General features: G+C 43.7%; 1 protein-coding gene across 2 annotated transcripts in view; it reads left to right on the top strand.

Moving 5' to 3' along the window:
- The window catches only part of nfkb1 (nuclear factor of kappa light polypeptide gene enhancer in B-cells 1), a 97,498-nt gene that overhangs the window by 57,310 nt on the left and 23,702 nt on the right, over positions 1-16,486 (top strand). For both annotated transcript variants that reach the window (XM_078564647.1, XM_078564730.1), the window contains exons 10-15: positions 2,757-2,848; positions 5,326-5,464; positions 6,741-6,860; positions 9,741-9,833; positions 11,143-11,307; positions 11,821-11,962. In XM_078564647.1, coding sequence (XP_078420773.1) covers positions 2,757-2,848; positions 5,326-5,464; positions 6,741-6,860; positions 9,741-9,833; positions 11,143-11,307; positions 11,821-11,962 — 751 coding nt within the window. The remainder of the gene's footprint in view (positions 1-2,756; positions 2,849-5,325; positions 5,465-6,740; positions 6,861-9,740; positions 9,834-11,142; positions 11,308-11,820; positions 11,963-16,486) is intronic.

Raw genomic sequence — 16,486 nt, 5'->3', positions numbered from 1 at the left:
GGAGGGAGTGAATGTTTTAAGAGGTGGGTGGGGTGCCAATCGAATGGGCTGCTTGGTCCTGGATGGTGTCAAGCTCCTTGAGTGTTGTTGGAGCTGCACTCACCCAGGCAAGTGGAGAGTATTCCATCACACTTCTGACTTGTGCCTTGTAGATGGTGGACAGGCTTTGGGGAGTCAGGAGGTGAGTTAATCATCATATGATTCCTAGCCTCTAACCTGCTCTTGTAGCCACAGTATTTATATGGCTAGTCCAGTTCAGTTTCTGGTCAATGGTAACCTCCAGGATGTTGATAGTGGGGGATTCAGTGATGGTAATGCCATTGAATATCAAGTGGTGATGGCTAGATTCTCACTTGTTGGAGATGATCATTGCTTGACACTTGCGTGGCGCAAATGTTACTTGCCACTTGTCAGCTCAAGCCTGGATATTGTCCAGGTCTTGCTGCATTTGGACATGGACTGCTTCAGTATCTGATGACTCGCGAATGGTGCTGAACGTTGTGCAAACATCAGCGAACATCCCCACTTCTGACCTAATGATGGAAGGAAGGTCATTGATGAAGCAGCTGAAGATGGTTGGGCCGAGGACACAACCCTGAGGAACTCCTGCAATGATGTCCTGGAGCTGAGATGACTGACCTCCAACAATCACAACCATTTTCCTTTGTGCTAGGTATGACTCCAACCAGCGGAGAGTTTTTGCCCTGATTCCCATTGACTCCAGTTTTGCTAGGGCTCCTTGATGCCACACTCGGTCAAATGCTGCCTTCATGTCAAGGGCAGTCACTCTCACCTCATCTCAGGAGTTCAGCTCTTTTGTCCATGTTTGAACCTGAGGTCAGGAGCTGAGTGGCCCTAGCGGAACCCAAACTGGGTGTCAATAAGCAAGTTATTGCTAAGCAAGTGCTGCTTGATAGCACTGTTGATGGCCCCTTCCATCACTTTACTGATGATGGAGAGTAGACTGATGGGGCAGTAATTGGCCAGGTTGGATTTGTCCTGCTTTTTGTGCACAGGACATACCTGGGCAATTTTCCAAATAGCCTCTCCACATCCAGCCTGTCAAGACCCCTCAGGGTCTTATATGTTCAGTTAAGTCGCTTCTTCTCTATTGCTAATGATTGGTTAGTGTGAGAGAGGCTGGAAGGTTTGAGGAAGTGTTTGTAAGTGATTACCGTCAGGATTTCCCCCAGTGGCAACATCAGGGGAATTTGACAAGCTACATTAACTGCATCTTGTCCGACATTTGCAAATGTTATATTTTTGTGACAAGTTACGGTTTTACCTGTACCAGTACAAATCTTGGGAAGACGTTACTTCTATTAGAGGTGATTTTTTACAAAGAAATAGTGTGAAGTTAAATGTATATTGTTGATACTTGAAAAAAAATATGATGAAATAAATCTGGGATTGTTAGTGGTGTAAATGTGACTGAATTGACAGTAGAGATCAGTCACAATACGAAGTGAACACTTTCACTGCCACTAATATTACTGACATGAACATTGGCCATTTTTGTTTTTGAGACCAGTATCTTCAGTTTGCAGCTGATGTTCCTTTTCAGTGTGATTGAAAGGAGTAATTCCATCTAAACATCATAGAACCATGGGAACTGACAGCACAGGGAGGACATTTGGTCCATTGTGCCTGTGCTGGCTCTTTAAAGAGCTGTCATGCTTAGTCCCACAACACCACTTTTTGTCCGTAACCATGTAAGTTCCTCATCCTTACCTACTTCTCCAACTCCCTTTTGAAATGATTTGTGGAATCAACTTTCACCATCTTTTCGGGTCGAGTGTTCCGGATCCCAACAAGTCTGAGTGAAAACAATTCTCCTCATCTCTCCCTAAATCTTTTTTCAATAATTTTGAATCCGTGACTCCCAGTCATTGACCCACTCTCCAGAGGAAAACATTTATCTTGATCCAGTCTATCAAAACATCTCAACATCTTGAAAATCTCTGCTTGGTCACCTCTTAACCTTCTTTGTTCCAGGAGAATGGTCTGAACCTTTCCACTCCCTCCCCAGAATTGAAGTCTCTCATTCCTGCTAAACCTCCCCAGAATTGTCCACAATTTTCCAGCTGAGACCAAACTAGTGATTTGTAAAGTTCTAGCATGATTCTATGCCTGATAGTTGACACTTATTCTCCAAAGCCAAGTGCCTGGTCTGCACCCTTCAGTCCCATTTCAGACTTTATACTACAATTTGAATGATGGATGCTCTTTGTTTGAGCTCCATTTACACTGAGTTCCTTATCTCAAACAGGCGCCCATATTGAGCAAACCGAGACTCCATCCTCCCCCTCAGGCCCTGATACTGATTTTACACAGCAACTTCAGAACTGGGATGAGACAATTTCAGAGAGGGATAAGATTTGGGATAAATATTATTGGTACTTGTCAAAACTTTTGCTTTAAGACTAAATTTGTGCATAGCATGGCCTCCGTTTGCTGTATCCAGAATTTTAAAAATGAGCTGTTTTTATGTCATGCTCTTAGGCCTAAAAATGTTTAGCAACCAATATCGTTACATTTGAAATGTCGCCCATTTTATTGTGGTGGCTGATTTGGTGGACGATTTGGACACGTTTTAACAACATTCTGTATTTCTAAACAGAATTATCAGCCATTCTGAAAACTGATACCACACCTCTCCATCCTTCCTATAACTTTGATAAGGTGTAAGCTTGGTAGTTTTCCTTTCACCATGTGGTTCATGTTGCACTATATGATGAGCATTCTCTCTTTGTCAGATGATATCCAGGTTCGATTCTATGAAGAGGATGAAAATGGTGGAATCTGGGAAGCGTTTGGGGACTTTGGTCCAACAGATGTTCATCGGCAGGTCGGTGGCAGAATAATCTCTTTGTGTCGCTTTCCCTTTACTCCTGATGACTTTCTGCTTTTTTTTATTCTTTTACGTGGGCTTCACTTGGGCTGGGCCAGAATTTATTGCCCATCCCTAATTGCCCTTGAGAAGGTGGGGGTGAGCTGCCTTCTTGAGCCGCTGCAGTCCATGTGTTGTAGGTACACCCACCAGTGCTGTTAGGGAGGGAGTTCCAGGATTTTGACCCAGCGACATTGAAGGAACGGCTGATATATTTCCAAGCCAGGATGCTGAGTGACTTGGAGAGGAACTTTCAGGTGGTGGTGTTCCCATGTGTCTGCTGCCCTTGTCCTTCTAGGGGGGTAGAAGTCATGGGTTTGGAAGGTGCTGTCGAAGGAGCCTTGTTGAATTGCTGCAGTGCATCTTGTAGATGGTGCACACTGTGCATCGGTGGTGGAGAGAGTGAATGTTTAAGATGGTGAATGGGGTGCCGATCAAGTGGGCTGCTTTGTCCTGGATGATGTTGAGATTTTTGAGTGTTGTTGGAAGGGAGTTTCTCGCTGCAGGATTCCCAGCCTCTGACCTGTTCTTGTAGCCACAGTATTTATATGGCTCGTCCAGTTCAGTTTCTGGTCAATGATAACCCCCAGGATGTTGTTAGTGGGGGATCCAGTGATGGTAATGCCATTGAATGTCACGGGGAGATGGTTAGATTCTCTCTTGCTGGGAATGATCATTTTCTCGTGTAGTGCGAATGTTCCTTTTTAAACCACTCTGGCAATGTTTAGATACTCAATTATATCAAAAGCCAGGTATGCAGAGTCTGTGAGCTAGCTCCAGGCAATTACACTCCAAAACTGGTTCAATTAATCTAGATTTTGACCCATGAGAAGCTGGGTCTACAGTTCTGCTGCTGAGACAAGGATGTGTGAATCAGCAGTTCCAGTGCCTGTTGGAGTCTGACCTAAAGTGTATTTGTAGCCTGATGCTGCATTGGTGCTGCGGACCTGGATGCTGCATTGGTGCTGCGTCAGTGTCGATCTGTGCTGTGCCTGACCTGGATGCTGCATTGGGGCTGATTTGTGCTATACTGGGCACTGGGTCTCTGCTGCATTTGGGCTGTGTTGAACTGCTGAATGTTGTTGAATCCTGTACTTCATGTAGAGAAAATCAGCCTTTATTAAATTGGACATTACACGTTCTTCATTCATTAAATGCAGCTGGTCCTTGATTCTCGCTCTGCACGTATTGAGTTTATCAGTTGAAGTCTGCCTGAAGCTGAGTAAATGCTGAGGTTAGAGTGATAATGGAAGGGCTCGAGGCAGGGGCTCCCTGTACATTCCTGGGGACGGTGGGACTGTATTTTCTAGAGTTTCGAAGAATGAGAGGTGATCTCATTGAAACCTAAAAAATACTTAAAGGGATAGACAGGGTAGGTGCAGGTAAGATGTTTCCCCTGGTTGGGGAGTCTAAAACCAGGGGACACAATTTCAAAATAAGGGGGAAGCCACTTAGGACCGAGATGAGGAGAAATTTCTTTACTCAGAGGGTTGAGAATCTTTGGAATTCGCTACCCCAGAGGGCCATGGAAGCTCAGTCATTGAGTATGTTCAAAACAGAGGTTGACAGGTTTCTAAATACCAATGATGTAAAAGGATATGGGGATAGTGTGGGGAAAAAGAACATTGAAGTGGATGATCAGCCATGATCGTATTGAATGGTGAAGCAGGCTTGATGGGCTGAATGGCCTACTCCTGCTCCTGTGTCCCTGTCAACACTAAAACGAAATTATTAATTTGGATTTAACACTTTTTCCACAGAAAAAGCAAAATGTACTGCTGATTCTAGAAATCTGAAATAAAAACAGAAAATGCTGGAAATATTCAGCAGGTCAGGCAGCATCTGTGGAGAGAGAAACTGAGTTAACGTTTCAGGTCACTGACCTTTCACCAGAATTGGACAAGTTAGGGATGCAACAGGTTTTAAGCAAATACAGAGACTGAGAAAGGATGGAAAGAACCAAAGGGAAGATACGTGTTAGGAGCAGAGATTAACTGATAAAAGGAATGCTAAGGTAAGGCCAAAGGGAATGTTAATGGGACCAGGAAGGAAACAAATGACTGGTCGAGAGGAGGTGGACCTGCTGTCTGGGGGTAAAAATAGAAACAGTGGCAATTATCTGAAATTGTTGAACTCAGTGTTCGAGTGCAGAAGGATATAAAGTCCTGCCCAGAAAATGAGATGCTGCTTCTTGAGTTTGTGAAAAGAAATACAATACTTGTCTGTCAAATGAATAGTCATGTCCAGAGCAGGATGATGCTGGTAATGAGACATTTTGGGGATGACTGTCTTCAATCGAGCGATGGTCACTCACAGCTTTCACTGCCTGCTCGCAATAAGTAATTTAATAATGGAATGATACTATTTCATGTCTGATCATCAATAAATGTCACAAATTTGAAAGGACAACTTAATAACACAGTCTTCCCCCTCAGTTTGCTATCGTGTTTAGAACGCCAAAATACCGGGACGTGGACATTTCCAAACCTGCATCTGTCTTTGTGCAGCTTCGTAGAAAATCTGATAATGAAACAAGTGAACCAAAGCCATTCACATACTACCCACTGATTAAAGGTAATGAAAAATCTTTTGCATCAATTTATAGTCAACTCTCCTCATTAAGGAGATAAGAAATGGGAGTTGAGAGAGGCTGTTTTGTCCTCTTAACCGTTCCTCCATTCAATGAGATCATGGCTGATTTTCAACCTCAAATCCACCTTTCTGCACGATCCCCATATCTCTTAGTGCCCACAAATTTAATCGACCTCGGCCTTGAATTTACACTGAGCATCCACAGCTCCCTGGAATCGAGAATTCCAAACCTTCACAAACCTTTCAGAGATGGGATTTCTCCTAAATTCAGTCCTAAATAATCAGCCTCTTATCCTGAGACTCTGACCTCATGTTCTAGATTTCCCTTTTCTTGTGTCAATTTTGTTCAAAGTCATAGATTTAGTTTGAATTATTGTCATCATTTTTGAGAAAGAAAAGGTCAAAACGAGAACGCTTCACTTTGGAAGCCTGGTGGCTGATTCTGTTTTTTTTAATCCTCTCCAGGGTCTCACCAATGCCCCCCCCCACTCCATCTTTGTAATCTCCCCCAGCCCCAAAACCTTCCGAGATCTCTGCACATTTCCAGTTCTGACTTCTTGAACATCTCTGATTTTAATCATTAGCGGCCGTGTCTTCAGCTGCCTGGACTCTGAGCTCTGGAATTCTCTCTCTAAATCCCTCTGCCTCTCTCTTCCTTTAAGACATTCCTTTAAAACCTGTCTCCTTCATCAAGCTTTTATTCACATGTACTAATATCTCCTTATGTAGCTCAGTATCAAATGTTGTTTCATAATCGCTCCCGTGAAGCACCTTGGCATGTTTAATTGCACTAATGACACTATGTAAATGCAAGTAGTTGTTCTATGTCAAAAACAGAAATACCTGGAAAAACTCAGCAGGTCTGGCAGCATCGGCGGAGAAGAACAAAGTTGACGTTTCGAGTCCTCAAACGATGTTTCGACTCGAAACGTCAACTTTGTTCCTCTCCGCTGATGCTGCCAGACCTGCTGAGTTTTCCCAGGTATTTCTGTTTTTGTTTTGGATTTCCAGCATCCGCAGTTTTTTGTTTTTATAGTTGTTCTATGTATTAAGAGACTATGCAAGTGTTAACTCAGTCAGAAGCCATTGTCCAGAACTTGGTTTTGTCATGTTCCAAACGTGCAACAAAACTCTTCCACAACATATATAATCTTAAAACTTTCAATCATCATTGTATTTCAGGTTGAAAGCCAGTTAATATCGGGCGTCTTATTATCCGACGTTTCTATCTGATGTGTTTATTCCCTGCTCTCCCCAGATAAAGAGGAAGTACAAAGGAAGCGACTGAAACTTTTGCCGAATTTCTCCGACCATTTTGGAGGTGGAGCAGGTTCAGGTGGAGGTGGAGTTTATGGCGGAGGGAATGGTGCAGGCGGGTGTGAGTATAATGCGATTTACCAGAGGAAAGTGCACTCAAATGTTGACTTTCATTACAGCCCCGCCTGACTGTTGCAGCAGTAAATTGTGCCTCAGAGTTTAGCATGAATTGGGGTTTCACTGTCTTGTATTAATCTCTGGTAGGCAGTTTCTGGGGTTAGTGGCTTCTGGAAGCACATTTTGAGATTTCAGGTGTATAGTGCCCATGAGTTGCAATCTATCCATTGTAATGATCTGAAATACATGGGTCTGTCGAGTCAAATTCCTGTAGAATAATGCGTTGGACCAGGAGTGAAATGTCATAAGTTCCTCCTATTTAATATTTTATTAATTGTGGCTCATAGGATTACATAGGATATACAGCACAGAAACAGGCCATTCAGCCCAACCAGTCCATGCTGGAGTTTATGCTCCATTCGAGCCTCCTCCCATCTTTCCTCATCTAAATAGAAACATAGAAGATAAGAGCAGGAGTAGGTCATTCGCCCCTTCGAGCCTGCTCCGCCATTCATTATGATCATGGCTGATCATCTATCTCAACGACATACTCCCATGAACTCCCCAGACCGCTTGATGCCTATGGCGTCTAGAAATCTTATCTGTTTCCTTCTTAAATATATTCAGTGGCTTGGCCTCTACAGCCTCCTGTGGTAGAGAATTCCACAGGTTCACCACCCTCTGAGTGAAGAAGTTTCTCCTCATCTCAGTCCTAAATGCTCTACCCCGTATCCTGAGACTGTGACCCCATGTTCTAGACCCTCCAACCAGGGGAAACATCACCCCTGCATCCAGTCTGTCCAGCCCTGTCAGAATTTTATATGTTTCAATGAGATCCCCTCTCATTCTTCTAAACTCCAGTGAATACAGGGCCTAGTTGGCCCAACCTCTCCCCATACAACAATCCTGCCGTCCCAGGAATCAGTCTGGTAAACCTTTGCTGCACTCCCTCTATGGCAAGTATATCCATTCTTAGGTAAGGAGACCAAAACTACACACAATACTCCAGGTGTGGTCTCACCAAGGCCATGTATAGCTGCAGTAAGACATCCTTGCTCTGGTACTCAAGTCCTCTCGCAATGAAGGCCAACTTACCATTTGCCGCATTAACTGCTTGCTGCACCTGCATGCTTGCTTTCAGTGATCTGTGTACGAGGACACCCAGGTCCCTTTGTACATCAACATTTAAATAATACTCTGCCATTCTGTTTCTCCTATCATAGTGGATAACATCACACTTATCCATGTAATACTGCATCTGTCATGTATCTGCCACTCACTTGTCTATATCGTCTTAAAGCCTCTTAACACGCCCCTCACAACTCAAGTTCCCACCTAGTTTTGTGTCGGCAACAAACTTGGAAATATTACATTTGGCTCCCTCAGCCAAATCATTGGTATATTTTGTGATTAGCTGGGGCCCAAGCACTGATCCCTGCGGTGCCCCACTAGTCACCACCTGCCACTCTGAAAAAGACCCATTTATTCCCACTCTGTTTCCTGTCTGCTAACCAATTCTCAATCCTTACCAATATATTACCCCCAATCCCATGTGCTTTAATTTTACACACTAACCTCTTATGTGGGACTTTATCAAAAGCTTTCTGAAAATCCAAATACACCACATCCACTGGTTCTCCCGTATCTATTCTGCTAGTTACGTCCACAAAAAACTTCAGGTTTGTCAAACATGATTTCCCTTCATAAATCCATGCTGACTTTGTCTAATCCATCGATATTTTCTAAATGTCCTGTTATCACATCCTTTATAACAGACTCTAGCATTTTCCATACTACTGATGTTAGGCTAACCGGCCTGTAATTCGCTGATTTCTCCCTCCCTCCCTCCCTCTATTAAATTGGAGGGTGGCAAATGTAACCCCACTATCTGCTGGGAATGTTCCAGAATTCATAGAATTTTGGAAGATGACTGCCAACGCATCGACTATTTCCATGGCCACCTCCTTTTGTACCCTGGGATGTAGATTATCGGGCCCTGGGGATTTATCGGCTTTCAGTCCCACTTAATTCTCCAGCACTATTGTTTTATTAATACTAATTTCCTTCAATTCCTCCTCACTAGACCCTTGGTTCCCTAGTATTTCTAGGAAATGTACCATCATGACCCTGTATTCCCTTCTCCCTCATATTCTTGTCTAGTCTCCTCTTAACTGTATCTACACTATTTACTTCAACCACTCCCTGTGGTAGTGAGTTCCACATTCACACCTCTCTCTGGGTAAAGAAGTTTCTTCTGAATTCCCGATCGGATTTCTTGGGGACTATCTTATATTGACGGCCTCTAGTTCTGCTCTTCCCCACAAGAGGAAACATTCTCTCTGTATCCACTCGATCAAAACCTTTCAGAATTTTAAAGACATCGATTAGGTCACCCCTCAGCCTTTTGACAAGAGAAAAGAGCTCCAGCCTGTCACTCCTTTTCTGATATGTAAACCTATGTCATTCTGATATTGTCCTTGTAAATCTTTTTTGCATGCTCTCTATTCCCTCTCTCTCCTTTTTATAATGTGGTTTGGGAAGATTGCTGTTCCGGTAATTTCGATCAGTGGGTAACTGTTGGTAAAGAATCCAGGTGTCTGAAGCAGTAGGACTGTGTGCTTCCAGTTGAACCAAGTGAAGAGAAGCGAAATAAATTTCAAGTCGCTGTTTTCTGGATATTTCTCACCCTTTTTCCTGGTATTACAGTTTGACAAAAGATTGAAATAGCTAGTGTTGTGTAGATGAAAGTTGGAGGTTGCTGCAAAGGCCCTGATTTTGTTGTATCACAGTAAATACAGGACTGTCTTTATCCTCTCAATGTAACGGGCTGCACTTGTGAATGTTTACTCTGTGTTTGAAGCTCATTGTTTTCTGTTTCTTCCAGGTTCCAATTACTTTGGGTATCAAGGATTTTCCAACTATGGAAGTTACGCATATACCCCAGGAACTACAAACTCCAGTACTGGAATGAAACATGGTAAAACTGCAGCACTGAATTCAGTAATAAACAAACTAGGCATTTTAGAGTTTCTGGTTAATATTCAGCGAGCAGTATGGGGTTATGAATTGGGGAGTTGTGTGCTCCATCAACCCCTGGCCCCCAAATTGCCTAATTCTGGCCAAGTGTCTGATGGGCTTGACAACACTTACACTGTTTGTGTCTCCAAGCTACAGGGAGATCTGCAAATGTGAAATTTTGGTTTACTGGTTACCCTGATTACCCACTGTGGGATTGACCTACTTACCCAAGTTCAGGAGCTCAGGCACTGATTGGCTGAGAAAGCTTTGCAGACTCATCCAAATGTGTGCAGGGGCAGGGGTATTGTTGGTGTTTAGCCAACCAAACTGAACGAATAGATGCACTTGTAAATAGGTGCAAGTACAGAGAAATCTGGAAGGTGGCAGGTCAGGTTGAGAAGCCTGATAAAGCCAAGGGTCCCAAATGGATTTTTATTAATAGAGACAGTGCATAAGAGCTATGGTAAAGGGGTTATGGTAAATCTTTATAAATCACGGGTTCACCCTCAGCTGGAGTCTTGTGTCCAATTCTGGGCACCACACTTAAGGATGTCAAGGCCTTGGAGAGGGATATAGGAGATTCAGTTACGTGGAGAAACTGAGATTGTTCCCTTTAGAGCAGAGAAGGTTAAGGAGAGTTATTAACAGGGGTCTTCACGTCTACATGGAGTTTGAATATAACAAATAAGGCGAAATTGTTTCTAGTGGCAGATGGGTCAGAAATCAGAGAGAACAGATTTAGGGTGATTGACAGAAAAATCAAAGGATGAGGTGAAGAGACTTTTTTAGGCAGTGAGTTTTTAAGATCTGGAAGGGGCTGCCTAGAAGGGCGATGGAAGCAGATTCAATAATAACTTCCAAAAGGAAATTGGATGAATACTTGAAAAGGGAACATTTGCAAGACTAAGGGAGAAGGGCAGTGCGAGCGGGACTAATTGGATAGCTCTTTCAAAGAGCTGGCACAGGCATGATGGGTTGAATGGCCTCTTTTGTGCTGTATAACTTGAAATCCATGCCTCTACCTTCCCGCTGTGTCCCACTGGGTCAATCCGACCCATAATTGTTGCAGGGTTACCTGGACAGGAATTCTAATCCCCAAAGAAAACTATTTGGTTTTGTTTCTGATGTTGAGGGACTGAAGAATTCCGTGGGTTGCAGACTTTCTCTTAACTCTTCACGTTCCCGCAAACAAAATCTTGTTTCTGTTCTTCAGAAAAGCAGCAATCGGTGGGTTAACTCCACTAAGGAATACTTTGGTTCTGTTGCAGCTGCTAGTTACCCGAATGAACATCATGATGGTAATATGGTAACTGCTGGGAATTCTATATCCAGTAACCAGTCAACTTCCCAGCCCACATCTGAATCCACAGAGTTCCCAAGTAACTCAGATGCTGCAGATCCAACAGAAATAGGTGAAGAACTTCAAGAAGCAAGTAAGTCGATTGTGTTTGAGTGACTGTAGTGAAAAGAGCTGCTTTTTCATCAAATGTTTTTGGTTGGAGTAGCTTGTATTAAATGTGTTCCATAAGATTGAATTTAGCTAAAGAAGCAAGAGGGAATCTAACCATCTCCCCTTGACATTCAACAGCATTATCATTGCTGAATCCCCCACCATCAACATCATGGGGGTTACCATTGACCAGAGATTGAACTGGACGCTGCCTGATCAGCTGAGTATTTCCAGCATTTTCTGTTTTTATTTCGGATTTCCAGCAACTGCAGTATTTTATTTTTATAAAAGCGCAATGCTGGAGTGCCACTTTTCCTGTCTTTAGAGATTGTTTTTGTTGTTGTATTTTGACTGGAAGCCTTTCTGGTTAATGACTCCCCTACTGAGGGAGAGAAACTCAAAACCACAATGTTGAGTGTAAAATATTTGCACATTGCAATGCTTCACTGATACTGAAAGTAACAGAGTGACTGATTTGTGTGGTGACTGTTTTTAGACCGATATTTCCTGGAGAAAGCCCTGTCCCTTGCTGAGAGACACGCGAATGCCCTCCTGGACTATTCAACAACTGGTGATGCCAAGATGCTGCTGGCTGTTCAGTGCCACCTTACTGCAGTTCAAGACCAGAATGGAGATACGTAAGTTGTTCAAAAGTGTCATTAGTGATGTAGCTCACTGTAGGTAGAGGGCATTTGAAGTCCATCTGGTTGGTTCCAGTTATTATCATGTAGGATTTTACAGCACAGATGCAGGCCATTCGGCTCAGCCAGTCAATACTGGTATTTACACTTCACACGGGCACAATTTGCAAATTCAAGACATCCCCAAGCACTTTACAGCCAATGAAATACTTTTTAAGTGTAGTCACTGTTGTAATGTAGGAAACGTGGCAGCCAATTTGCACAAAGCAAGATCCCACATAGAGTAATGAGATAATGGTCAGATAATCTGTTTTTGTTGAGGGAAAAATCTCAGCAGGACACTAGGAGAAGCTAATCTTCAAAATAGTGCCACAGGATCTTTATGGCCACTTGAGAGGTCAAGTTGGCCCTTGGTTTCACGTTTCACTTGAAAGACGTCACCTCTGACAGGGCAGCACTCCATTAGTACTGGCACTGAGAGTGTCAGCCTTGCTTCTGGGCTCAAGTGTCCATAGCAGAACTTGAACCTGCCCAGGCCCCATGTTAACCCCCAAAACCCACAGTGGAGAATGAAGGGGAGCTGGGTCAGGGTTAAAATTACACTTATATTAGTTACCTTCACTCAATCAAGTTCTCAAGTAGTTACAAATATAAACCTCAAATATTACATCATTAGACCATTTTCAAAGTCAGTTTTTTCCATGAGTTAGTGTTATTAACTCCATCTCCCGTAGGAATGATAAGTGAATTAAAATTTGAGAAAGGTGCACAGATTTCCTGCATCACAGCATATCACACTTAACACTTTTTCCATGGGCAACCTTGGTGTTCAAATCTCCTTTCAGTGACCAGATGATTAATAGGACAGTTGTCTTTGAAATCTGGGTGAAGCTTGGTGAGAAAACAGAGGCTCTTGGCCACAATAGCAACTGTTAGTGTGTCAGCAAGTGGCCTGAACCAGGAAACACTGTGGAAAGTGAAAGAGGGTTTATTAAAGTTGCAAAGTGCAAGGCTTTGATGGTGAGGCAGGGGGAGGGGACATAATGTTAGCAGAATAGGGACACGTCATAATACAGTAAAACAATCAAGTCAGAGGGAGTACAGCTGCAATAAACTTCAAGGGAGTAAGGCAAGGCTGGATGGCCTCTACTTTAATGCCAGGAGTATTACAGGTAAAATGGATGAGTTAAGGGTGAGGATTGACACGTGGAATTGTGATATAGTAGCCATCACTGAGACGTGGATGAGGGAGGGGCAGGATTGGCAGCTCAATATTCCAGGATATAGAATCTTCAGGCGAGACAGGGGAGGGGGTAAAAGAGGAGGAGGCGTTGCATTATTAGTTAAGGAGTCAGTTACTGCAGTAAGGAGAGATGATATCTTGGAGGGGGCATCGAATGAAGCTTTGTGGGTAGAGCTTAGGAATAAAAAAGGGGCAACCACGTTATATAGACCCCCAGATAGTCAGCGGGAAACTGAGGAGCAAATATGTGCACAATTTGCGGAGGTGTGTAAAAACAATAACAATAGGGTAATTATATTAGGCGATTTCAACTTTCCCAACATTAATTGGGATAGACATAGCGTTAAGGACTTGGATGGAGTGGATTTCTTGAAATGTGTACAGGAGAACTTTTTAGGTCAATATGTAGAGGGTCCAACAAGGGACGGTGCATTGCTGGACCTAATTCTGGGGAATGAAGCCGGACAGGTGGCTGAGGTGGTGGTGGGTGAGTATTTTAATGATAGTGACCACAACATGGTACAGTTTAAGTTTGTTATGGACAAAGAAATAGACAAGCTGCAAAAAAATGTTTTGGATTGGGGGAGAGTGGATTTTAGTAAAATAAGGCAGGATCTGGCCAAGGTAGACTGGGAACTGTTACTTGTGGGGAAATCTACAGAGGAACAGTGGGGGGTGTTCAAAATGGAAATGGGGAGGGTACAGACTCAACATGTTCCCTCTAGGGTGATAGGAAGGAGTAACAAGCCTAGAGAACCATGGATGACCAGAGATATTCAGGTTACGATGAGAAGGAAAAGAGAGGCTTTTAGCAGTACAAGGGAAGCAAATCAGCAGAGGCATTAGTGGAGTACAGACAGTGCAGGGTGGAGCTTAAGAAAGCAATTAGGAGAGCAAAGAGGGGATATGAGAAAGCTCTGGCTGGTAAAAGTAGGGAAAATCCCAAGATATTCTATAAGTATATCAATGGGAAGAGGATAACCAGGGAAAGAGTAGAGCCCATAAGGGACCAAGGAGGGGGTAATCTATGGGTGGAGCCAGATGACATCTCTAGAGTGTTGAATGAATACTTCACGTCCATCTTCACCCAAGAGAATGAGGATGAAGGTATCGAACTCGGGGAGAGAGACTGCGAGGTTCTTAAGCAAATTGATATAGGAAGTGACAAGGTATTGGAGGTGTTGGAAGGCTTAAAAGTGGACAAATCTCCAGGTCCGGATGATTTGTGTCCCAGACTGCTGAGGGAGGCAAGGGAGGAGTTCGCAGGGGCTCTGACCCAAATTTTTAATTCCTCTCTGGCCATGGGGGAGGTGCCAGAGTACTGGAGAACAGCTAATGTGGTTCCGCTATTTAAGAAGGGTTGTAGAGATAAGCCAGGGAAATACAGGCCAGTGAGTCTCACGTCAGTGGTAGGGAAACTATTGGAGTAAGTTCTGAAGGAGAGAATCTATCTCCACTTGGAGAGGCAAGTTTTGATCAGGGATAGTCAGCATGGCTTTGTCAGAGGGAGGTCATGCCTAACAAATTTGATTGAATTTTTTGAGGAGGTGACCAGGTGTGTAGATGAGGGTAGTGCAGTTGATGTAGTTTATATGGATTTCAGCAAAGCCTCTGACAAGGTCCCACATGGGAGACTTATAAAGAAGGCAAAGGCACATGAGGTACAGGGTAATTTGATAAGGTGGATTCAAAATTGGCTTAGTTGTAGGAGACAGAGGGTGATGACAGAAGGATGCTTTAGTGAATGGAAGTCAGTGTCCAGTGGCGTACCACAGGGATCTGTGCTGGGTCCCCTATTATTTGCCATTTATATAAACGACATAGATGACTATGTGGGGGGTAGGATTAGTAAGTTTGCAGATGACACAAAGATTGGCCGGGTGGTTAACAGTGAGGTTGAGTGTCTTGGGCAACAGGAAGATATAGATGGGATGGTCAAATGGGCAGATAAGTGGCAGATGGAATTTAACCCTGAAAAGTGTGAGGTGATACACTTTGGAAGGAGTAATTTGACAAGGAAGGATTCAATGAACGGCATGGCACTAGGAAGTTCTGAGGAACAAAGGGACCTTGGCGTGTGTGTCCATAGATCTCTGAAGGCGGAGGGGCATGTTAGTGGAGTGGTGAAAAAGGCATATGGGACACTTGCCTTTATCAATCGAGGCATGGATTACAAAAGTAGGGAGGTCATGTTGGAGTTCTATAGAACCTTGGTGAGGCCACAGCTGGAGTACTGTGTGCAGTTCTGGTCGCCACATTATAGGAAGGATGTGATTGCACTGGAGGGGGTGCAGAGGAGATTCACCAGGATGTTGCCTGGGATGAAACATTTAAGTTATGAAGAGAGGTTAGATAGACTTGGTTGTTTTCGTTGGAGCAGAGAAGACTGAGGGGTGACCTGATCGAGGTGTACAAGATTATGAGGGGCATAGACAGGGTGAATGGGGAGCAGCTGTTCCCCTTAGTTGAAGGGTCAGTCACGAGGGGGCATAAGTTCAAGGTGAGGGGCAGGAGGTTTAGGGGGAATGTGAGGAAAAGTGTTTTTACCCAGGGGGTGGTGACGGTCTGGAATGCACTGCCTGGGAGGGTGGTAGAGGCGGGTTGCCTCACATCCTTTATAAGGTACCTGGATGAGCACTTGGCACATCATAACATTCAAGGCAATGGGCCAAGTGCTGGTAAATGGGATTAGGTAGGTAGGTCAGGTGTTTCTCACGTGTCGGTGCAGACTCGATGGGCCGAAGGGCCTCTTCTGCACTGTGATTCTGTGAATATTGTTGTGTGGTTTTACTCATTAAATCTGTCTGAAACATTCTCTGGTACTGAAGGCCAGATTTGAATGGCAGAAACACTGGGCACTGGTGATGGAAAACTGACAGTAATTCCATGTGAGGGACAGCTGGATAAAGACAAATAGCAAAGGAATAGAAGGAGAAAAGATCATAAGAAATAGGAGCAGGAGTAGACCATTCGGCCCATCAAGCCTGCTCCACCATTCAATAAGATCATGGCTGATCTTACGTCTCAATTCTACTTTCCCCCTGCTTCCCATATCCCTGAACTCCCTGAGAGAGCAAACACCTGTCTATCCCAGCCTTAAATATATTCAACAATGGAGCATCCACAAACCTCTGGGATAGAGAAATCCAAAGATTCACAAGCCCCTGAGTGAAACCATTTCTCCTTCTGTGTTGTAAAATTCAAGACCACGTTTTTAACATCAATATTGTTCAATCAAATCAAAAAGAGATTGAGAAAAGACAAGTAGAACTGAGGCT

The sequence above is a fragment of the Cetorhinus maximus genome, chromosome 1, assembly GCF_964194155.1.
Source record: "Cetorhinus maximus chromosome 1, sCetMax3.hap1.1, whole genome shotgun sequence".
Classification (NCBI taxonomy): Eukaryota; Metazoa; Chordata; class Chondrichthyes; order Lamniformes; family Cetorhinidae; genus Cetorhinus; species Cetorhinus maximus.
This window is presented reverse-complemented; position numbering and strand designations above follow the sequence as displayed.